This window comes from Triturus cristatus, chromosome 4_2 (assembly GCF_964204655.1).
Source record: "Triturus cristatus chromosome 4_2, aTriCri1.1, whole genome shotgun sequence".
NCBI classification, from domain to species: domain Eukaryota; kingdom Metazoa; phylum Chordata; class Amphibia; order Caudata; family Salamandridae; genus Triturus; species Triturus cristatus.
Genome location: NC_140586.1, coordinates 959,518,963 through 959,539,853, shown reverse-complemented (window position 1 = coordinate 959,539,853; position 20,891 = coordinate 959,518,963). Strand labels below are relative to the sequence as shown.

At 45.3% G+C, this 20,891-nt stretch overlaps 1 protein-coding gene across 1 annotated transcript in view; it reads left to right on the top strand.

Annotated features, from left to right (window-relative positions):
* Window positions 1–20,449, top strand: part of LOC146839120 (uncharacterized) — a 120,952-nt gene extending 100,503 nt beyond the window's left edge. Inside the window, 1 exon segment of the mRNA XM_085603129.1 lies at window positions 18,278–20,449. Within this exon segment, the coding sequence (XP_085459255.1) occupies window positions 18,278–19,548 (1,271 nt within the window). The 3' untranslated portion in view covers window positions 19,549–20,449.
* Window positions 20,450–20,891: the final 442 nt, after the last annotated feature.

The window sequence follows — 20,891 nt, the reverse complement described above, 5'->3', positions numbered from 1 at the left end:
ATTGTTTTGGAGCGTGAACTAGACTCGAAGGTATCCGAGCGCTTTACATGGGCACCATTTGCATTACAGATGCACACATTCATTTCTAGGCATGGGTAGATTAAGTGATTTGTCCAGAATCACAGGATGTTTGGGCATCTGGTCAGGCTCAAACCTGGTTCCCCAGCTGCAGAGTCGGCAGAGAGCCTCTGCCCGGACAACAGGTTCATTGAGGGTCCAGCGACTTTGCGCAATTGCACATGGTCCTGGCCCCCGGCTGAGCTCCATGCTGAGTTGTTCGCTATAATCATGTGTACAACCCTAGAGGAAACACCTCTTGCACATATAAGCACTGTAGCGTGTGCTTTACACACAGGGCACTGACAAACTCATAACAACCCCTGTAACACCCCACACATATAAGGTCCTGACGAAAGCCAGTAGAAGAAAAGACCTGGCTGAAACTAGTTGACCGCACAGGACGTCGGAGGCCATAAGCCTACCGTGCACGTCCGATAGCCTTTGTTTTTATTGACTGCCTGGGGCCCACCATTAAAACAGTCTTTGGGACACCCAGGACAGTATTTTAAACCTCACTCAGAGCACACCCACAGCACCCTCACGAACCAAAAAAACCCGCTCTGCAGTAATCTGGCGTCGTAGCACACCTGAGGTACACTCGGTACCTCGGGTAGGGCCCAATGATGAAGCATGCCACCAACTAGGTTGGTGGGTGAGGGCCTTCATAAAAACCTAATGGTTTTCCCCCACCCGCAGACATACAAACAATTTAAACAAGAGCTAGTTCCCATTGATTATGGGGTGACTTTTCTGCAGTTCCTTTCGGCTGAACAGGGATTTATTCTCAGCCTTACCTGCCTTCTTGACCCTGCTGCTAATCGCACGCTGTGTGTCTCCCCTGCTGCTGTTGCCGCTACCTGCCATCGCTCGGCCCTCGCAGGGGGAGACTACAGCTCCCAGGTAGCCTTGCAACTTTCTTGCACAGCTGATGACCATCACCGCGCCCGGAGGCGATTAAAACTCAGAGGCTCCCTCGGTGGAGCGGGTGACTTTTCTGCAGTTCCTTTCTGCTGAACAGGGATTTATTCTCAGCCTTACCTGCCTTCTTGACCCTGCTGCTAATCGCATGCTGTGTGTCTCCCCTGCTGCTGTTGCCGTTACCTGCCATCGCGCGGCCCTCGCAGGGGGAGACTACAGCTCCCAGGTAGCCTTGCAACTTTCTTGCACAGCTGATGACCATCACCACGCCCGGAGGCGCTTAAAACTCAGAGGCTCCCTCGGTGGAGCGGGTGACTTTTCTGCAGTTCCTTTCGGCTGAACAGGGATTTATTCTCAGCCTTACCTGCCTTCTTGACCCTGCTCCTAATCGCACGCTGTGTGTCTCCCCTGCTGCTGTTACCGCTACCTGCCATCGCGCGGCCCTCGCAGGGGGAGACTACAGCTCCCAGGTAGCCTTGCAACTTTCTTGCACAGCTGATGACCATCAGCGCGCCCGGAGGCGCTTAAAACTCAGAGGCTCCCTCGGTGGAGCGGGTGACTTTTCTGCAGTTCCTTTCGGCTGAACAGGGATTTATTCTCAGCCTTACCTGCCTTCTTGACCCTGCTGCTAATCGCACGCTGTGTGTCTCTCCTGCTGCTGTTGCCGCTACCTGCCATCGCGCGGCCCTCGCAGGGGGAGACTACAGCTCCCAGGTAGCCTTGCAACTTTCTTGCACAGCTGATGACCATCACCGCGCCCGGAGGCGCTTAAAACTCAGAGGCTCCCTCCGCATCGCGGGACGCGCACGGGTGGCGCCGGGCTAAGCCCGGGCAAAGGGCGGGCCGTCCGGGGCTGGTCGAGGCTGGGCTGGGCCATCCTCCTGATATTTGTTGCAGGAGGTGCACGTGTAGCAAGTATTGTGTCTAATGGTCTGTTAGCTTTAGGTCTCCTTCTCTAGGCGCTGTTAGTGGCTTAACTATCCGTGCTGAGGTCGCTATGTCAATGTCTACGCGATCTGGTAGGGGCTTGAGGGGGGTAGGCGGGGCTGGTGCTGGTTGTGTTTCTGGGACTATGGACCAATTTATTACCCGGGTTGTTACGGTTATTGAAAAAGAAATCGCCATGACAGAACGGCGTCTTTCTCGAGAACCCCTGACCGGCAAACGCTCATCGTTGGGCTCTCTGGCATCAGTCCCTTCCCCAGTACGCCCAACTGACCCTCTAGTCAATGTTTCTCCTGCGCATGTATCTGATCCCTTAGTTAATGGTTTCTTAGGCCCTGCTCACCCATGGGTTGTTGCGATTAGGGCCAGCCTGGACCGGCTAGAGAGTTTGTCTGCTGCAGTTTTGCAGGGGGGTGAGAGCGCCCTGTCAGAGCCACGGCCGATTGAGACCTCTGCACTTTTGCTTCCTGTTGCTATTTCACTTTGTCAGGAGGATTCCACCTCCCCTTCTGTGCCCTTGCCATTGGCAATAGATGGCCTAGCTTCTAGTAAAAGGAAACGACCGGCCAGTCCACGCAAGGGCAGACATTTAAAACCTTCTAAGAAAACTAGGAGAGTTGGAAGTAGGGTGGGCTGGCCTTATAAGGGTGCAGGGGTGGGTGTTGGTCATTCCCAGGGGTTATAAGGGGGAGCAGCTACTGGTGCTATTGTAGAGAAGACGTGTGGATTTGACGTCCGACCCTCCTGAACCTGCTGGAGGCCCTCCCGCCGAGACCCCATTAATCACCCAGCTCGAAAAAATTGTGAAATCACTGTTGATCCCGGTTCTAGAGAGAGTGAAGGGGCTAACAGAGCGACTGGACAGATTTGAGCAAGTCACTCTTGATAATTTCTTCTCCCTAAAATCTCTCATTAAACTCCACTCTAGAATTAGGGAGGATGGCTCAGCAGGGAATTTTGCTCCCCGTGAGTCACCTACTGCACCGATAAGTCTAACTAACGCATGTGGGGCAGAGCAGGGGGTGGTTGAGGTAAATAGCCCTGTTGTACAAACTATGGCTATCCCAAAGTTCGGGGCGGCCGCAGTGGGGGTCCCGGCGCAATCTAATCCAGCACTAGGTAGCATTGCCCATCCAGTGATGACTGCGAGGTCTGTGGGCCCAAGTTCAAGCGGTACCGCTACGACAAAAACATCTGGCGAAAGTAATTGTACCAGTACAACTAATACCAAATCTGGCAAAACAACCTCAACTCTTATCTTGCAACCAAGTAATGCTCCAAGCAGTGTGCCTGCCCCTAATCCCAACCTACCCCCAGACTGCCAGCCCTTTGTGACAGTACTTACTGGGGTCCCCGTGCTAAAGCCAGGTAAACAGGAGTCATATCCCGAACTTAAGAACAAAACCTTATTCTGGCTGAAGGAAAACAGACCTCTCCCCAGCTCATTGGGTGGTCGGGTTATCCATGTGAGGAGGGTTAGCTGGTTAGGTACCCGGCCCAAAGACATAAAGGGGGACTGTATTATAGTTAATTTTGAAGACCCTAGGGTTGCCAGCTATGTTTGTAGTTTCAACAATAGTGAGGGCAATAGGGGCCCCAACACAGGAATTGGTACGCGTGACCTTAGTTTTTTTAATCCCTATGTAGCTCCCGCCCGGCCTCCGAGAGCCATTAGTTGGGAGGGATGGAATGGCAGACAAACTCCTTATAATCTCCCCCAATCCAGCTTGTTTCGCCAAAACCCATGCCCATTTCCCACTTGGTCCTGGCAGGATTGTTGACAAAATAGTTACCAATCTCCTATGAAGTCAACTGCTGTATTTGAGGAGGAGGAGTGCTGCGTTTTAGATTGTAAAGGGGTAGTTTTGGGGCTACCCTGTTATAATTTATCTCCTCCTGAGGGCAGTGCTGTGTCCCATATTGTGGAGTCAACAGGTTATTCAAATTCCGAAGAGTCCGCCTTTGATGCCCCAAACCAGCTGAAATTAGTGAGTGTTGTACCAACTAACTCTGGACTTCAGGATAGTTTATCCGTGCAGAGGTTTTCCCCTGCGCAGGTTGCAGTTGATGACGAGGTCCTGAAGATTGTCAGTTGGAATATAGCGGGCATTTCTCGCAACTTGGACATACCGGAATGGAACTCTTTTATTGAGTCATTCGGGATATGCTTATTCCAGGAAACCTGGTGCCTGGAACCCCAATACAAGGTTGGCTACATTACCTACTTTGTACCTGCAACCCCTTCGCCCGCCGGGAGAGGTCGACCTTCAGGCGGTCTATTAATTTGGGTAAGCATCTTACTTGGGTATCATATAAGGTGTATAGAAATTAAGTCCCCAGACTTGCAGAGACTAGTAGTTAGAGGGCCTTCTGGGGGGCGGACTTTAGAGATCTTTAATATCTATGCTAGATCCCCGAAAGGGGGCGCACCCTCATTGACCCTATTGGGCTTAGAGGATGCACTTAGATCCTGCAGGGCAGAAACGTATATTATGTTAGCAGGGGACTTTAACTGCACCTTTGAACCCCTAGCCGAGGATGATATGTTAGGCACTCAAGAAGAAGATGTTAGGAGAGGCATTCCACCCCTGTTGATACCACTGATTAAGAGCTGGACCCAAAGTGCTATCCATCTAAATGCCCTAACCCTGGAATATGGTGTGAGGGCTGTAAATGGACGATCAAAGTCGGACCCTTGTGGGGCCCACACCTTCAATAGGGTAGGTCACTCATCTCGAATTGACTATATCCTGCTGAATTTCAAGCTCTGGGGGCATCTGTTGGATATGGCAGTCCTCCCTTCGTCTGACAGCGTTCACAATCCGCTTTGTCACTGTCCCCAATGTGGAAGGTTGGGGTGAAACTGCAAGCCCCTCAGGCCTGGAAGTCAACAAGTGACGTTTGTCCCTCGAATTGTGGGAGGCGCCTAAAATGGAAAAATGTAGCTTTCGATGAGGGCAAGATCGTGGAAATAAGATCAATTATGGCCAATGCCTTGCCCAGACTAGATTCTCTTGTGTCAAATGTTCATGAGATTTCCACTCTGTTTAGCCATACTACCAAAGCACTAGGCGACCTCTTCACTGTGCGAAACCCAGGTTATAGGGCCAATAAGATGGGGCGCCCTAAGGGTAACCCTGGTTGGTATTCTGTTCCCTGCAGAAGTGCGAAAAGGGACTTAATCAACGCAGTCAAACTTAAGGATACCGAATTGATTAGCGCAGCAAGGAAATTGTACAGGGGTGCTATTTGTAAGGCGAAGAAAGAGTGGGAGAATCAGTTCTGGTGTGATTTAAAGCTGGCAAGTGCTGGGAGGGACTCGAAGGGTTTTTGGGATTTAATGCGAACTAGGGAAAAACCCATGGATTCCCTTATAACATGCAATATCCCTGAGGCGTCATGGTTTGACCATTTTTCCAACCTTTATACTGTGGCAACAGGGGTTGGGGTAGATCCAGCTGAAAGTTTTTTGGTTGACCTTTCTGGGCTGAGTGAGGACCTCCTGTTTACAGGGAAGGAAGTAGAGGATGCGATTTCGTGTCTTATCCCAAATAAAGCTGCGGGCCGGATGGGCTACACGGGGATTTGATCCGCATTAATACATTAAAATGGGGAAAGCTAATCGCAGCATTACTTAATGCAAGCCTTTATGATGCACCTCTCCCAGACTCCTGGATGGGCGCTGAGGTCGTCCCGATTTTCAAAAAAGGGAGTCGGGATGACCCAGCTAATTATCGCCCCATAAGCCTACTGGATTCATCGCAAAAGGTGGCAGGAAAGGTGGTCTTAGGGAGGATGCTCCAGTGGTAGAGGAGAATAGGATACTTTCTGATTTCCAGGCGGGCTTTAGGTCAGGTACTGGGACCATTGAGCAGTCATTTCATCTGCTGTTGTTATACTGGAAGGTGGTCGTGCTGGGCAAAGGCAGTCTGTATCTTGCCTTTATTGACTTACGGACTGCCTTTGACCTAGTGCCCCGTAGCCGCCTATGGAGGGTATTGTCAGACCTAGGCATGCCACCGTACCTACTATCTCTGATAATTAAGTTCCATGCAAGAAAATTTTGCACAGGTTCGGTGGGGTAATCAGGGCCAGGAGACCGCCCGAATAACTGTAAATAGAGGTGTCCGTCAGGGCTGTGTTTTAGCCCCCACTCTGTTCTCATTATACGTCAATGGAGTGGTGGAGCATCTCTTACAAAATCCTTCAGATGCTCCATCCCTGGCGGGAATACCCACTCTATTATTTGCAGACGACACCCTCTTGATCTCCAAAACCCCAGTTGGGTTGCAGAGCCTCCTTGATAGGTTCCAAACTTTTTGTAATCTGAGGGGATTAGAAATTAACACGGGAAAGACCAAATATTTGGTCTTGAATCCCGCGAAGAAAAGGGGTAGACCACCTGTATTGAACTCAGTGTCCCTAGAAAGGGTCAAGGAGTTTGGCTATTTAGGAATCCGCCTCTCTGACACCATGAGGTGGAACTGTCATCTCCATAAAATGCTGCTAAGTCATAAAAGGGTGGTGGGGGTACTCCTCAAAGAACAACGGTCCTCCACCCTCAAACCGATTGCCCCAGTACTTGACATCTATAAGGCAAGAGGGGTGAGTGCGGCGCTTTATGGAGCAGAGCTTTGGGGGGCGCAGAATGTGGACCTGTTGACCCGTTCAGAAAACAAGTTCTTGAAGGATCTAATTGGCCTCCCTTATGGTACCCCCACCCTCCCCTTATTCCTTGATATGGGCTGCTGCCCTATTAAAGACCAGGCAAGGTTGCGCCCTTTACTTCTCTGGGGCCGCATATGGAGAGTTCCGGAGCTTGCTAGTTATGCGGAGGGGCTAAACGAGGTTTTATCAATGCCTGGCTGGCACAAAATAGGATGGTTGAGGGATGTTAAGCAGTTGTTAGGCGAGTTGGGTCTTGGAGAGGCCTGGCAGTCTAGGACCGCACCGTCCAAGTCTGTCCTGAAAAAACTGTACTGGAAATGGGTAATGGATTCCAGAAACTCTAATCCCAATCTATGTAGATGTTCTGCTGAATTCCTATTAGTAAAGGAGGTGGCACTACTTGAGCCTTATCTCGATATCATTTCAAAATCTAGAGATAGAGCTTTATATTTTAAATTTAGGATAGGTGTGCTGCCTGTGTGTGAGTTGACCGCTGGGTGGAAGGTGCCAGCACAGACCACTCCTTTTTGCCCTTTCTGTGAGACCAGGATTGAGTCGGTTTCCCACCTTTTATTTGAATGCCCTGCATATAAAGCTCCTCGCCTCAGGTGGTTGAAACCCCTATGCAAAGAGCTAGGCACAAGACAATGTAGTGAGGCCCTCCGTATTTTAAAATCCGATACACGCCCCTTATTCGTCTGTGGTATGGCGAAGTTCTTAAACTGGGCATGGACGATCAGATCAAAAAGGCTTTTGCATGTTGTTTAATTATGTTTTTAAAATTGGAATTTTTATGTAATTTATTTATGCCATTCGTATTTTGAACCTGCATAACTGTTTTTTTCTATGAATTGGCTTTCTATTTTTATTAAAAAAGATGTATTGTTCTGCTTTTAAAGATATGTTTTATATCGAAATAAAGCCAATTTGACTGACTGACTGACATTGATTACTAACATATAAACTGGGGAAACGGACTAGCCTCTCTAGTTCTCCTCTCTCTTCTTGATTATAACATCAGTCTGTAACGCAACATGTGCTCGTGTAAAGCGCAGTGATACCTTCAAGTCAAGTTTGCGCTATATAAAACTAAAAAAAATGCGGTCCGTAGAACAAGACCTAAACATACTGGGAAAGGCACCACAAAACCCAGCTAAGTTAAGGGACTTTAAAAATACACTTAATGCAACAACGTATGCCCCTCTGTCTGAGCCACCTTTTCAGGAAGCACCCTCCCCACGGAAAAAGTCAGCTCCCAGGCATCAAGCCCAAAACCTTTCACTACTAGCTCCCTTTGCATTCTTCAAACCCATATTATGTAGCCATACCCCACACCCCTCCCTCCTACTCACACAGCCACTTCCAAGAAAGAAATGATGAACCAGGGAAAGGAGAGACCCCCTCCTACCATCCAAAGTTAATTGCACCCCTGGTGCTCTACTACCTAAGGCAGCTGAAATTGAAATCCGTGGACCAGCCTTTACAAGTTCCACTGCCACCTTGGTGCAGCAGGTGCCGAAGCACCAGGGCCCCATGTGACCCAATAATTGCTCCCCTTTTGCGCACACACACACACACATACCCAAAAGTAGGGGGCACCTCTTGCTTGCAGCTATAAATCTCACAGCAGTGCTAATACTAAAGATTTACAAATACATTCTTGACTCTCGTCTAGCAGACCTTATATGGCAAAGAGGGTACAAGTTCTTTTAATTGTGCTCCTGTTACTCCATCAAAGTCCAGGACTCACGAATATTACTGCATGGTGCTCCATCGTCTTACCATAGATCACTCTCTAAACTCCACAGTCTTGTGCTCAGTAGTGAGGGTGAGTAGGAATGAGAAGAGGGGAGGACTGATCCTCCAAACATGGTTGGCCCCGTGGCACTGGGCCCACAGGATATAACCGGCGGGCCCTCACCTCCTACTTGCATTACACACCCTGAATACCTATCAGCCGTGCAGGGGTATGCTGGGACCACCCGTGAGAGAATTAGCCTGCGCCGGGGCAATCATAGCACAAAGTCCACTGCCTCCTGGTGTATGACACACGCGCACGTTGCCCCCTTATTTCTGTGTCCTATGCAACCTAGCATCTAGACCCACACACACGCCCTGTTCTTTCGGGGGAGCTCCATGCCTAGTGCTTCAACAATAACAGCACTACATCTCCCACACATCTACAACATCGCTACCCAAGGCGGTCACTCCTCGATATTCGCTTCTATCACCTAATGCCCGCTGCACCTCTACCCACGCCCCATTGTGCCATCTCACCTTAGCACAATATAATATGCCATGGCAACCACTTCCAGCATAGTATTCTATGCTCTCCAAACACAATCGCAGGCAGTAGCTCACCCCTCTCCCCTGGACTGATTCCGGCTCTTTCCTGAACCAGCCAAAAGTTCAGAAATAACCCGTCCTCGTCAAGACGCTGTCACTGGTTCCTGCTGATCCAAGAGCTGTTCGCGCCTGAGGCATGCTTCAAGTAGTTGTGTTTGGGTGCCAAATTGTTATAAATGAGGTAATGTTAACCTGTAAAAATGCCAACGTTGTAAGGTAATACTAACACAAAATGTGCCGCATTATACTGCAGAATTTGCCTTTTCTTTGTGCCTAATTTAGTTAGACCTAACGCATAATTTGGTCCTCCCCCATACCCATATTTTCAGTGGCCCTACTCACACATAATGTAAATACCAACTCTGGGTACGCACCATTTTTATTGCTGCAGTCCTGTCACTGCCCCACCTGTTATGCACTCCTGAACTGCGCCTATGTGTCAATGAAGTGAGCAGTGCTTGTATACAACAACCCCAAATGACTGTCACAAAATACCCATAATCCTCCACAGCCGTTAATGAGTTAAAAAAAGGAATTTTTCTCTAGATGACGCCTGTCCACAGTATTGTGTCTCGCTTCCTGAGTATTCACCTATCACTTCTAAATTTAGAAAACATAGGACATAAATTAAATGCTAAATTAAATTAAATTCCCTGCTTTGTGGATGAGAACCTAATTTCTAGGGATATTTATTTGCCTATCTCTTTGTCTTCTACAGTTTCTACAGTTCCACTATGTCTGCTGGTTTATATGTTGTGGCTCTGATCTTCAAAAACAAATTCAGAAAAAGGGTTCAGACATGGCATATAATTACAATTGGGATTAAGTTCTGTGAAAGTAAGATTCAGAACAGGTGAACCGATATCATGTCAGCCTACTCACTGCAAAAAATAAAAGCATAGTATGAAGCAAATACTTCGCGCAGCATTGCTGGCCTCCTTCTGCGTCCACTCCCTCCCTGCCTTTCTATGATACAATCCTCCAGTCCTCTTTTCTCTCTCATTCTTTTCCACTACATCCACTCTCTAACGGCTTATGTCCTTCCTTTTCATCAGATATTACTTGCCTACAGTCACTTCACTCCTCTTTCCTTCTCTTCCTTCACTCCTTTCAATTTTCCTTACCTCCTCCCCTTCTCATTACTTACATCACCTCAACCCACTCTCTTCTTCTCCTCATACTCCCTCTCTTTCTCGTTCACTGATTTCTCGTTGTCTCCTTTCAATTTGTTCCATTGCTAAACCTCTTCATACACAAACTACCTATCACTCTCATTCTTACTTTCTTTCTATTTTATACATCTCTCACCCCATCTATCACCATACCACATATTTACAATACACAAATACACTACACACCACATAATTCCACCCCACACAATTCAACAACTAACCGTTCCAATTCAAACCACATAATTCCACTTCAAACAACATACATCCACTCCACTCAAAACAACTAAACATAAATAAAAAAACTAAATCATTTACATCGCCAAAAATTCAAACTTCCACAAATGGGAGACCGATTGCATTGCTAATGCTTGTTATTCTTTACAGGAAATCTTGTTTCTTTGTGAAACTCTCCTATACACTTTCAACTGTAGAACTTGATGTGGTAAGATTTGAGAAATTGGCATATGAGCACGGTGTGAGCTTGTTAGACACATCATAAGATATAAAATGTTGGTTTTCATTCTGTGTCTGAATACATGTGATACTATAGGCACAGGATGTCTGCCTTGGAATGAGCTATTTCTTCCTCCAAGGTAAGAGGTATAGATGGAATATTATTCACTATTTTGAGTAATAGGGGTAGTTGTGTGGCTTTCTTTTCCCATTTGATTTAAATATTCACCTAGTTTTCTTTTTACAATCTGTTTCTGGATAACTGTTCTCCAAACACGGGTTTTTCTTGAGTGGTCGCTAGGTGTCTTCTGTTTGGTATCGAAGAACGCACTGCTCAATCTCTTTCCTTTTGATGGTTTGTCTTGTTTGTGGTTGCATGGTTCTTAACTATAATTTTAATTTCAAGAAATAGTCATTTGGGATACAGAGTAACACAAACATTTGTGCTCCAGGGATACCATGGTTGATTACTACATGAGAATGAGATTATGTGATCATGTATGTTTTTACTCTGTTTACTAGTAGCCCTGATGAAGTCGATGGTAGATATACCATATTGACGAACACGTGTTGCCTACAAAGGTTATCAAGACTGCTGGATGCATGTGGAAATATGAAATAAAACACTACTGATTACACTGGACTATTGGAGATTGAATAATTCTTACTTTTGGTGCTCAGGGGATCTTATCCTTTAGTGTCAGAAGCGTTGGCTCCTTATTGGAGTGTATAGTGGCCACTTTTTCTCCTTGGAGCACCTCTACGATAAATTCTGTACACACATTTTTGTGCAGTCTTATGACCTTGCCACTTGTCTATCTTAAATTGTATGATGTAACTTGAGAATGTTGCTGCAAACAGGATGATGTAACTTTAGTTCTTTCTTTCTTAGTTCTGGTAATTTCACAAAACTATATTGATTACCTCTTCCTGTTTTTAGGTTTATCAGTTAATTCTATGTCATCGACATGTGAGGGCAGGCTAAAGTATATGTTATTGTTCTCCTGCAGATTGGTATGCCTGATTTTGGGAGTGTCATCTGGTGTATACTTTCAAGATTCCAAGCAAGTGAAGTAGCACCCAATGGAGAAGTGGAAACGAGACAAAAAAGAGTCACTGAAATTATTTGTGTTTTCTTTTTTCACATATGTTCTACTGTGAAGGGTCGCTGACTCACAAGTTCTCAATTGCTGACTCGCAGGTTCCCAGTGCTAAGGATTGTTTTCGGGAGCAAAAGGTTGGTGACTGGTTACCACAAGGCCTGGGCCGTCAGTCAGAATTGGGAGTGTCACCAAAGATGTGTCTTCTCCTTGAACATCTGCAAGGTTTGGCACATATTTAACTATCGCTGTGTCTCAAATACTAAGCCATGTCCAAGTTTGCCACCTGTATCACCCGTTCTATTTCCTCCTATGAGATTGGTAGTTCTCACTAGAACAGAGCAGATTCAGAGGAGCCCACTGCCACATGACATTTATTAAAATCATTATTTCCTCCTCTAAAATCCGCAAGTAGAACCAGGTCCAGGTGGGTGGACCATGCAATCCATGAAGCAGATCGTTGCCATGCTGACCAATTCATAGCAGGCAGGAAGCTGCCAAATGATCTGACAGTACCAGTTGGAACCAGGCACTCGCTGGGGAATATGCCATTGACAGTAATCTCTCTTCACATTGGCTGAGAGTGTAATGCCAGCACTGAGAAATCACAGCTTTTTCACTCGGCTCAATCCAACCTTGCTGTAAATAGAGAATGAATTGAAAAACATAAGTGTAACATGTGAGACTTGGCATTGCAGCAACATTTCTGTATGATTACCATAAATATTTGTATTTTCACTTGGATGCATGTACTACAAATAGGTTTCACGAGGCATGGTCTAATTCTGCTATTCACTGCAATTGTTTTAGATTTTGTGGTTTATAGAGAGAGAAAAGGTCCACATCACGTGACGGCAATCCGCACCCTCCGTATTGCAGCGCGGGCACATTGCTGAACCCATGCCGAAATATGCATTAATTTTAGCAGGGGTGAGGTACGCCCGGTGAAGGATAAAAAATACACCAGCTGAAAACGAGCATTTCTAGTGCTTTTCCACGCCCGCTCCACTAGTTCAGCCCACGCCTTCTCAGGTATTTCTTTGCCTAAGTCCTCCTCCCACTTCTGTCGCAGTGCCAGCAACGGTGTTAGGGCTTCATGCGTCATACGCCTATATAGGCAGGTAACTGCCTTAAAGGTCAAAACACTAGACTACACACACGCTAATTATATTGCACTTGATATACATTCTTTGGTAGAATATACATTCATAAAGCATAGCTGGGCAAAATCCTAAAAATTAAAAGAACACGAGAACAACATCATAAACATGACTATATTTATTTGAAGAGCTCAAGATACTATGCTTTATGAATGTATATTGTAACCAAAGAATGTATATCAAGTGCAATATAATTAGCGTGTGGGTAGTCTAGTGTTTTGATTAGAATTGTGGTATCTCAGGGTCCACCTAGAGGGCTTAGGGTGCTTTCCCTCATCTACTGCACCGCTTATAAAAATCAGTAGTCAATTACGCTGACTTAGGAGGCGCCATTTTCCAACAATAAAGTAGCATCCCATTGTAAAACTGCCTTAAAGGTGCCCGCTGCTAATACTACATACTGGCAGGCCATTGAGATTTGTGGTTCAGACAATCCCTCCCTCCAATACTTTTGTATGGCCGCAACAAGGACCGAATGGAACAGAAAGTCCCCACCAGGCAGTTCCTATCTGTCCCGCAACATACCCAAGGGAAGCTAGGCGTTATCCTCATACAAGTCCCCCACTGTGTACAGACCCCTCTCCTTCCAGTCGGTCAACGCAGCCCAGCTGCCCCCATGTGGCACAACAGTGCACATAGCCAAAGGGATCTCAGGGGCATAAGGACGCGCGATCTGTGCTCTTTTCTGGCTCCTGTTCCAACAGAGCCGAAACGTCCTGAATTCGTGAGTGAGTACCTTAAGCCGCAACGGCCGCTGCATAATAATGCGAGAGAGTACTTGCCCAGAGCCACGCATTCCCTCCTGGTCGTCCGACCCTCTAAATATCAATGTGACTGCCTGGCTGAGCCCTTGTAGCTGAGCCGCCAAGTAATAGGTCTCGAAATCAGGGACCACCAGTCCACCCTCAGACTTTGGCCTCATTAGGGTTTTCAATGCCACTCTTCGTCTGCCAGCAGACCAGAGAAACCCCGTGATCATCGACTGCAGCTGTTTGAAAGTCGATGCCGGTATCCAGACCTGGAGGGTTCTAAAATAGAACAGCAACCTGGGGAGGGTCACCATCTTGAGGAGGGCCACCCGGCCAGCCACTGAAAGGGGTAGGGTCTCCCAAAAGTCCAGGCTACTTTTAAAGCCCCGGATGGCCCAACCCACATTACCTTCCAATAAATCTGACTGCACATGATAAATTCGGGTCCCCAAGTACGGTAGACAATGATGTTCCCACTGCACCCCATCCATACTTGGAAGGCCACCTGCCATTGGTGCAATTGGGAATAGGCAAGACTTCGACCAATTCACCCTGAGTCCAGCAACAGCGCCAAGGTCATGAAGCAACCGCTTGGCTCTGGCGAGGGCATCAACTGTATTGGCTAAAAACATGAGCAGATCATCGGCGTAAAGCGCAATGTAATGGATTTGACCCTGTACACAAAGTCCCAGATATCGTTGCCCCGTCCAGGCCTGGGCCGCTAAGGGCTCCATGACCACGGCACACAACAAAAGGGAGAGCGGGCAGCCCTGCCTTGTCTCGCGGCCCACAACGCAAGCGGCCGAAATCAAGCCCCCCGTTTCCACCCGAGCGGTAAAATGTTTGTACAACAACTCCGTCCAATCAACAAAAGTATCTCCCATGCCAAACCCGCGTATTACTTGAAATAAATAAGGCCATTCTAAACTATCAAATGCTTTCTCTATGTCAACCGATAGGATGGCGGTGGCTGCTTTCGGATAAGTGTCAGCTTCCAATACACGAATCAGGCGTCTCACATTGATGGCTGCGTTCCTAGTTGAGATAAATCCCGCCTGGTCACTGTGTACTAAATGGGTCATATGCGGAAGCAGCCGGGACGGTAAGATCCAGCTTAAGATCTTATAATCAGTAGTCAGCATAGACAGTGGATGATAAGCGGTCCTATCCGAGGGTGATTTCCCTGGTTTCAGAAGTGGGATAATAATGGCCTCGCGAGTGGTGACAGGCAGCTGTCCTGCACGCTTTGCTTCATTATAAAGTATTACTAACTTGGGAGCCAAAAGATCTATGTAAGTCAAATAAAACTCAATCGGCAGACCATCCGCCCCAGGGGTCTTATTCCGCGCCATATGTTTAATCGCTCCCTGAACTTCCCCAATCGTTATATCTTGGCCTAGCAACTCTGCCTGTGTCTTATCAAGTTTTGGAAGAGCAGCTGTAGCGAGAAACTCCCCAAGAGCAGCATCATTTAGCGTCACTTGGCTCTGATATAAGTCCGTATAATACGCAAGGAATTGGTCATTAATCTCCTGCCGGGTATAGCAAATTTCCCCAGACGGACTTCACTCTCTCTTCATGTGAGTTTCATGGGTAAAGTACAGCCCTGGCACATGCCCTGCAGGATCTACCCAGTGCAGCATAGGCACTGTCATTCTCCATCCTTTTCATAAGAGTTGGTTAGGCCGAGCCCTTATGGTTTTATTTTGGGAAGTGGCAGGTCTTCACTGTCTTTCTGGATTAGAGGTGGTTGTTTATGGTTCTTGGACATGAGATCCGGAGCCGAGCAGCTTGTAGATAAGTGGAGGTTCACCCCATGCATTCTTCTTGTAAATGACGATCAGTTGTGGCTCCGGTCTAGACCGGAGTGTTCTGTTCTGTGCACATCTTTTGAGCTTGTATGGTGGATGATTCTTTGCCACAGATGGCTCTGTGCTTTAGGCAGAGACTTAGCAAAGGTGAACATCTAAGGATGTGAAGCTAATGAAGAGATTTTCTGGCTGGTGAAATCTGGTTACATAGATGATCTGGTAGTAGTTGTATAGCCACTGTGTTTTAAGTACTTTGTAACATTATTGGTAGGGAGAGTGAAGCTCCATATTAGACTCAGTTCACAAAATCATGACATGATAGGATGACAGCTAGTCAGCTGGAGCTTCTATGGGAATCCTAGCTGAGGGTAGATTAATCTTATGGTTCACGTAGAATAAGAAGTGCTTCTCATCATTTGGTTTACTCTCAGAGCCTGGGAAATCCACGATCTTTTAGGAGTTATTCTAACTTCCTCAGGTCGGATTACAGTAGAGGATGATAGTTCTCCCAGTGTCTGGATGAGAGGATCGCTGTTTTGGATGAGTTGAGCTTAACTTTATTAGTCGCATCCGTTGGTCAGTGTCTTGAACTTAGTCATCTAGACTTTAGCTATACAGACTTTTCAGACTCTCCAGTTTCAGAGGGATTGGTGTGTCATCTGCCTGGCTGCAGCATGCCCGGTTGCAATGTTTGAGGTCTGGTCGTGGGCTGAGGTAGGCCTTGAGAGAAGTGGAGCAATGATTGATCTTTGAGGTATGCCTCCTGCTTTGATGTTGACAATATGTTGACATGAATAAAGAAAACCAGGCATTGCTCACTCGGTCAGTGAGGTAAGCGAGTGTGGTGAAATCTCACAAAAATGGCAAATGAGCCCAATGGAAGAAGTGTAGGAATATCATTATTACTAACTGTGGTTGTCAGACCATCCACCTTGGAGATCAGGGCAGATTCAACGTCTGCCCAAGGGTGGAACCGAGCTTATTGGTTTGATGGTGATGTGTTTACTTCAAGGTTGTTGCAGATCAGTTGTTTAAGAAATGAGCCACTTGAGATTTTCCATGCGTTCTGGGTGGTGTATGAAAGGATGCTGTCCACACCAGGTAAACTTGAATCATTTTAATGAGCATTCATGTATGCGAACAGCAGTGTTCAAGTGAATCAGCAACTGCTTAGTCAATTCAAACATACACAATCCATGAATTAGAACCCGTTTACATCACTATGTAAAGACCCAACAGTTTGTATGATATTTTTTGCGCACTAAATGCCTCTGGAAGCTTGTGTTATTTCTTTACAAGGTATGTGTAGTTTTAGTTTCTGCATAAAATACCCTCAACTTTAGGAGTATTCTTTTGTAAAACTTGTGTTTGAGCGTCCTTGAGCTCCTTATCTTTACTTTGATGCACAGTCCATTCAGCCAAACCAGACATTCAACTCAGTCGTACTTCTCTGCTCACGTCTCAAAAGGCTACCGTTTTGCAGTGAATATGCTCATAAATATTGTATGTTTTTGCTCATTTACATTCAGTAACAAACTCCCATTTTTTATTTTGCAGGTCACTGAAGCATGGATAAAAAGGCAAAAGTGTAATTTAATAACATGAAGCGAAAATCACTTCATTGGAGAGGTTTATGGTAAAGAGGTGACCATGTCTCAGAGCCCCAATAAGTAAACAGTGCAAAGAAGCCAAGGAGGAAACAGGAGTAGCGAACCCTCCTGAAAGTGAAATTGATATCCCTAATTCTAAGCATTCATTATACAGTGCTGAACAACAACAAAAAATGATCGCATACATTTTCAAACTTGGGTTATTGGGTTATACAGCTCCAGAAATAAAAATGAGTAAATTAATGTCCAGACAGGGCAACTGAAAATAACCTCTTTTGTAAACTCAGTCTACATAAGGAAAGCCCTGGAGAAAAACTAACCTATATCCGTGCACAGAAATTTTTTTGTCAGAATGACCAATCACCTCAACGGTAGTGAACACACTTTAATCGGAAGAAGAAAGAAATCCCTGGTACATAAGAAACACACCTGGTGCAAAAGAAAGTACAAAGAAAGTCATTGTAAAAGGTCCTTTCCAGTTTTTAGCAAAAACACTGGTGTTTGCCAAAGTTTGTTTCAGTTATGCTGAATGTTGAATCGTGACACCACCAGTGCTCAGGTGTTAGCCACAGCTCTGGAGACCACACACTGGGCATTGAAGAGAAACAATATTCTGCTACTGATAAATGTGTAATATAATATTTTTGCCATTGCACATGTGTAGCCTGCAATAAATCAAGACAATAACTTTGTCAGTCTTTTATAACCTGCTAAATAAATGTTAGTAAAGCTTCAGTCACAAAGTGAACTTAACTCTGCCGGACAGACTTCATGTAGACATAACATGGAGACCGTAGCTCCTTGAAAGACATTTGGAAAGGTTCAGTGGAATATCTTAAATTGTTTAAAGAGGTCACAACACTACAAGTCCAGACAGAATGTTTAATGGCCTCAATGCAAGTGTTAAGAATAACACGTGAAGCCCATTTGAGAGGTATGTGCTAAAAATTATTTAATCACGCCTGGAATTTGGAATCTAGTAAAGTCTTAATCTGCAGTATAGGCAGGAAAGAAGAAAACCTGGAGACAATACCTGAAGAAAGAAATCTTTTAAGTGCTCAAAATGTAAGGACTGCATTTTCTCGCCAAGATAGTATACACTGAGAAAAAACCTTACATTTACTCTAAATGTCAGAAACTCTTTCGTCAGAAATCTGATCTCACTGACAAGAATAAAGACTGGGTAAAACCCTTTAACTAATCTGAATGTCAAAAAAGCTTTATTAATAATATCCTTTCTTAACATGCAAGAACACAAATAGGGGGAAACCTTTTCAGTACTCAGATTACCAGAAAGATTTTGGCATGAATTCTCTCACTCAGAATGAGAGAACACATGAGGGGCAAAAACCATACCAGTGCCCTGAATGCAAGTAAACTTTCATGCATAAATACAGTCTCACTGAACACGAAAGAACTCACACTGGGGCGAAACCCTATTGGTGCTCTGAATGCCACAAAAGCTTCAGTAAGAAAATGTATCTCACATACCATGAGAGAACTCACACTGGGAAGAAACCCTATTGGTGCTCTGAATGCCACAAAAGCTTCAGTAAGAAAGACAGTCTCATTCACCATGAGGGAATCCACACTGGGGAAAAACCTTATCAGTGCTCTGAGTGCCAGAAAAGCTTCAGGCTTAAAGGTAGCCTTGCTCGACATGAGAGAACTCACACTGGGGAAAAACCATATCAATGCTCTGAATGCCAGTGGAGCTTCAGCGTTAAAGATAGCCTTGCTCGACATGAGAGAACCCACACTGGGGAAAAACCTTATAAGTGCTCTGAATGCCAGAAAAGCTTCAGTCAGAAAGGCAATCTCACTCAGCATAAGAGGGAACACACTGGGCAGAAACCTTATCAGTGTTCTGAATGCCAGAAAAGCTTCAGGTTTAAAGTCAGTCTAACTGAACATGAGAGAACCCACACTGGGGAAAAACCATACCAGTGCTTTGAATGCCAGAGGAGCTTCAGCGTTAAAGGTAGCCTTGCTCGACACGAGCGAACTCACACTGGGGAAAAACCTTATAAGTGCTCTAAATGCCAGAAAAGCTTCAGTCAGAAAGGCAATCTCACTCTGCATGAGAGAAAACACACTGGGCAGAAATGCTATCAGTGCCCTGATTGTCAGAAAAGCTTCTGTTTTCAATCCATTCTCACTGTACAAGAGAGAAGCCATACTGGGTGTAAATCTTGCCACTGTTCTGAGTGCCACAAAAGTTTCAGTCTGACTGTACATGAAAGAACCCTTGTGAGGGAAGTACCTTATCAGTGCCCTGAACACTGGAAATACGTCTGTGAAAAAGCTACTCTCTCGTACTGCGAAAGAGCCTACAATGGAGAAAAGCCTGATCAGTGCTCTGAGTGCCTAGAAAGCTTTAGTGATAAATTCTCCTCACCCGCGACAAACCCCACACTGGACTCAAACCCTATTAGTGCTCTGACTCTCATTAATGTTCCATTCATGTACCCCATCTCAGAGAATACGAAATCACACATTAAAGAAAAACCTTATCAGTCTGAATGTCAGAAAAATGCACTGGATACTACAGAATAGTACAAAAAATTGTGAAGAGAACATTACCAATGCATTACAAAATACAAGCAATAAATAGCTTCACTGTTTCTGTTATGTTGTCTAACTTTGCAATTTGGGCGCAAGGAAGGTTAGGTTACCCATTTAGTTAATTTTCAAAACCCAGAACTTACCTAGATTAATAGTAGGATTATAAGCATACTTAACAACGTCAAAAAAGAAGGTTTTGCAGTACCAATAACCGAGACCAAACTCTAGCTCTACACTTGCAGAGGCATGTCACAAAACGGAGAGGATGAACAACTACCCTTCAATCCAAGGAGAAAAAGAGAAAAACAGTAAAAGCAATGCGTGAGAAAGCTGGACCAGAAGACAAACACCTGTTAGAGAGCACAAGAATATAGTGGAAGGTACAACAAACTCTTCTAACAATTTAATAGCTACTCCAAGGGGAAGTGAAAGTCATAGCTCAGAATAATAAAGTCTGCCCAATTTTCTCGTCTTGCAGCCTCATAGTCCAGACACAAGGGATTTATTGGAACTCAGCAAGTTAATTGAGGAAAAAAACCAGTGCGTTCCCATATTAAGCAGTCGGAGAGCAGGAACGTTTGAAGAAATCAATCCCATGCTGACAAATAGCAGACGACTGAGCGGGTATGCTGTGAGCTGTTACATCTTGGTTGGAGAAGACAGACTAATAATGGTTGCCCAAGTTAGTGGTGTGAACATAAAATGGTTACTGTGCGCATAGAAAAAACAAGTAAATCGGGAAAAAAATGTTTTTTATGTTCACAAAACAAAACTTCTCCGAGTGCTAGCATGCTGACAACAGACACTTTCATCTCAGTGTTCTTGGCTAGTGGCCAGTTTGTGGGCTTGGCAGTATTCCAAATGAGTTTCATAAAGTATTTTCTTCACAGACTGTTGCATGTATACGACAATTGTTTGTTCAGTGGTAATAGATTGATACTATTTTGGGTTTTTTAGTTGAGGTACTAAATATTGTCCTAACTAAACAGGATAAAGACCATAAATGTGTGAGTAATTTGAGACCTTTCTGTTTTATTAAGCAATATTGACAAAATGTTTTGCAAATAGGGGCCCAGCTTATCAAACGTGCAAATCCGTTAATCACAAAGTCACACCACTTGTGCAATATACTAAACCCATTTTGCGAGTTGTAATTGTTTTTCTGATTCTCAAAATGGGTTTCATGATCCATTCTGAATCAAAATGATATGTATCAGTAGTTTATGACTGCTATTTTAGTCCCAAGCCATTGATCAGTTGCCTAGACCACAGTGGAAGGGGTTACAGATTCGCAAAATTGTCACCTTGGGCCCCATTGTATTCCCACACAAAAA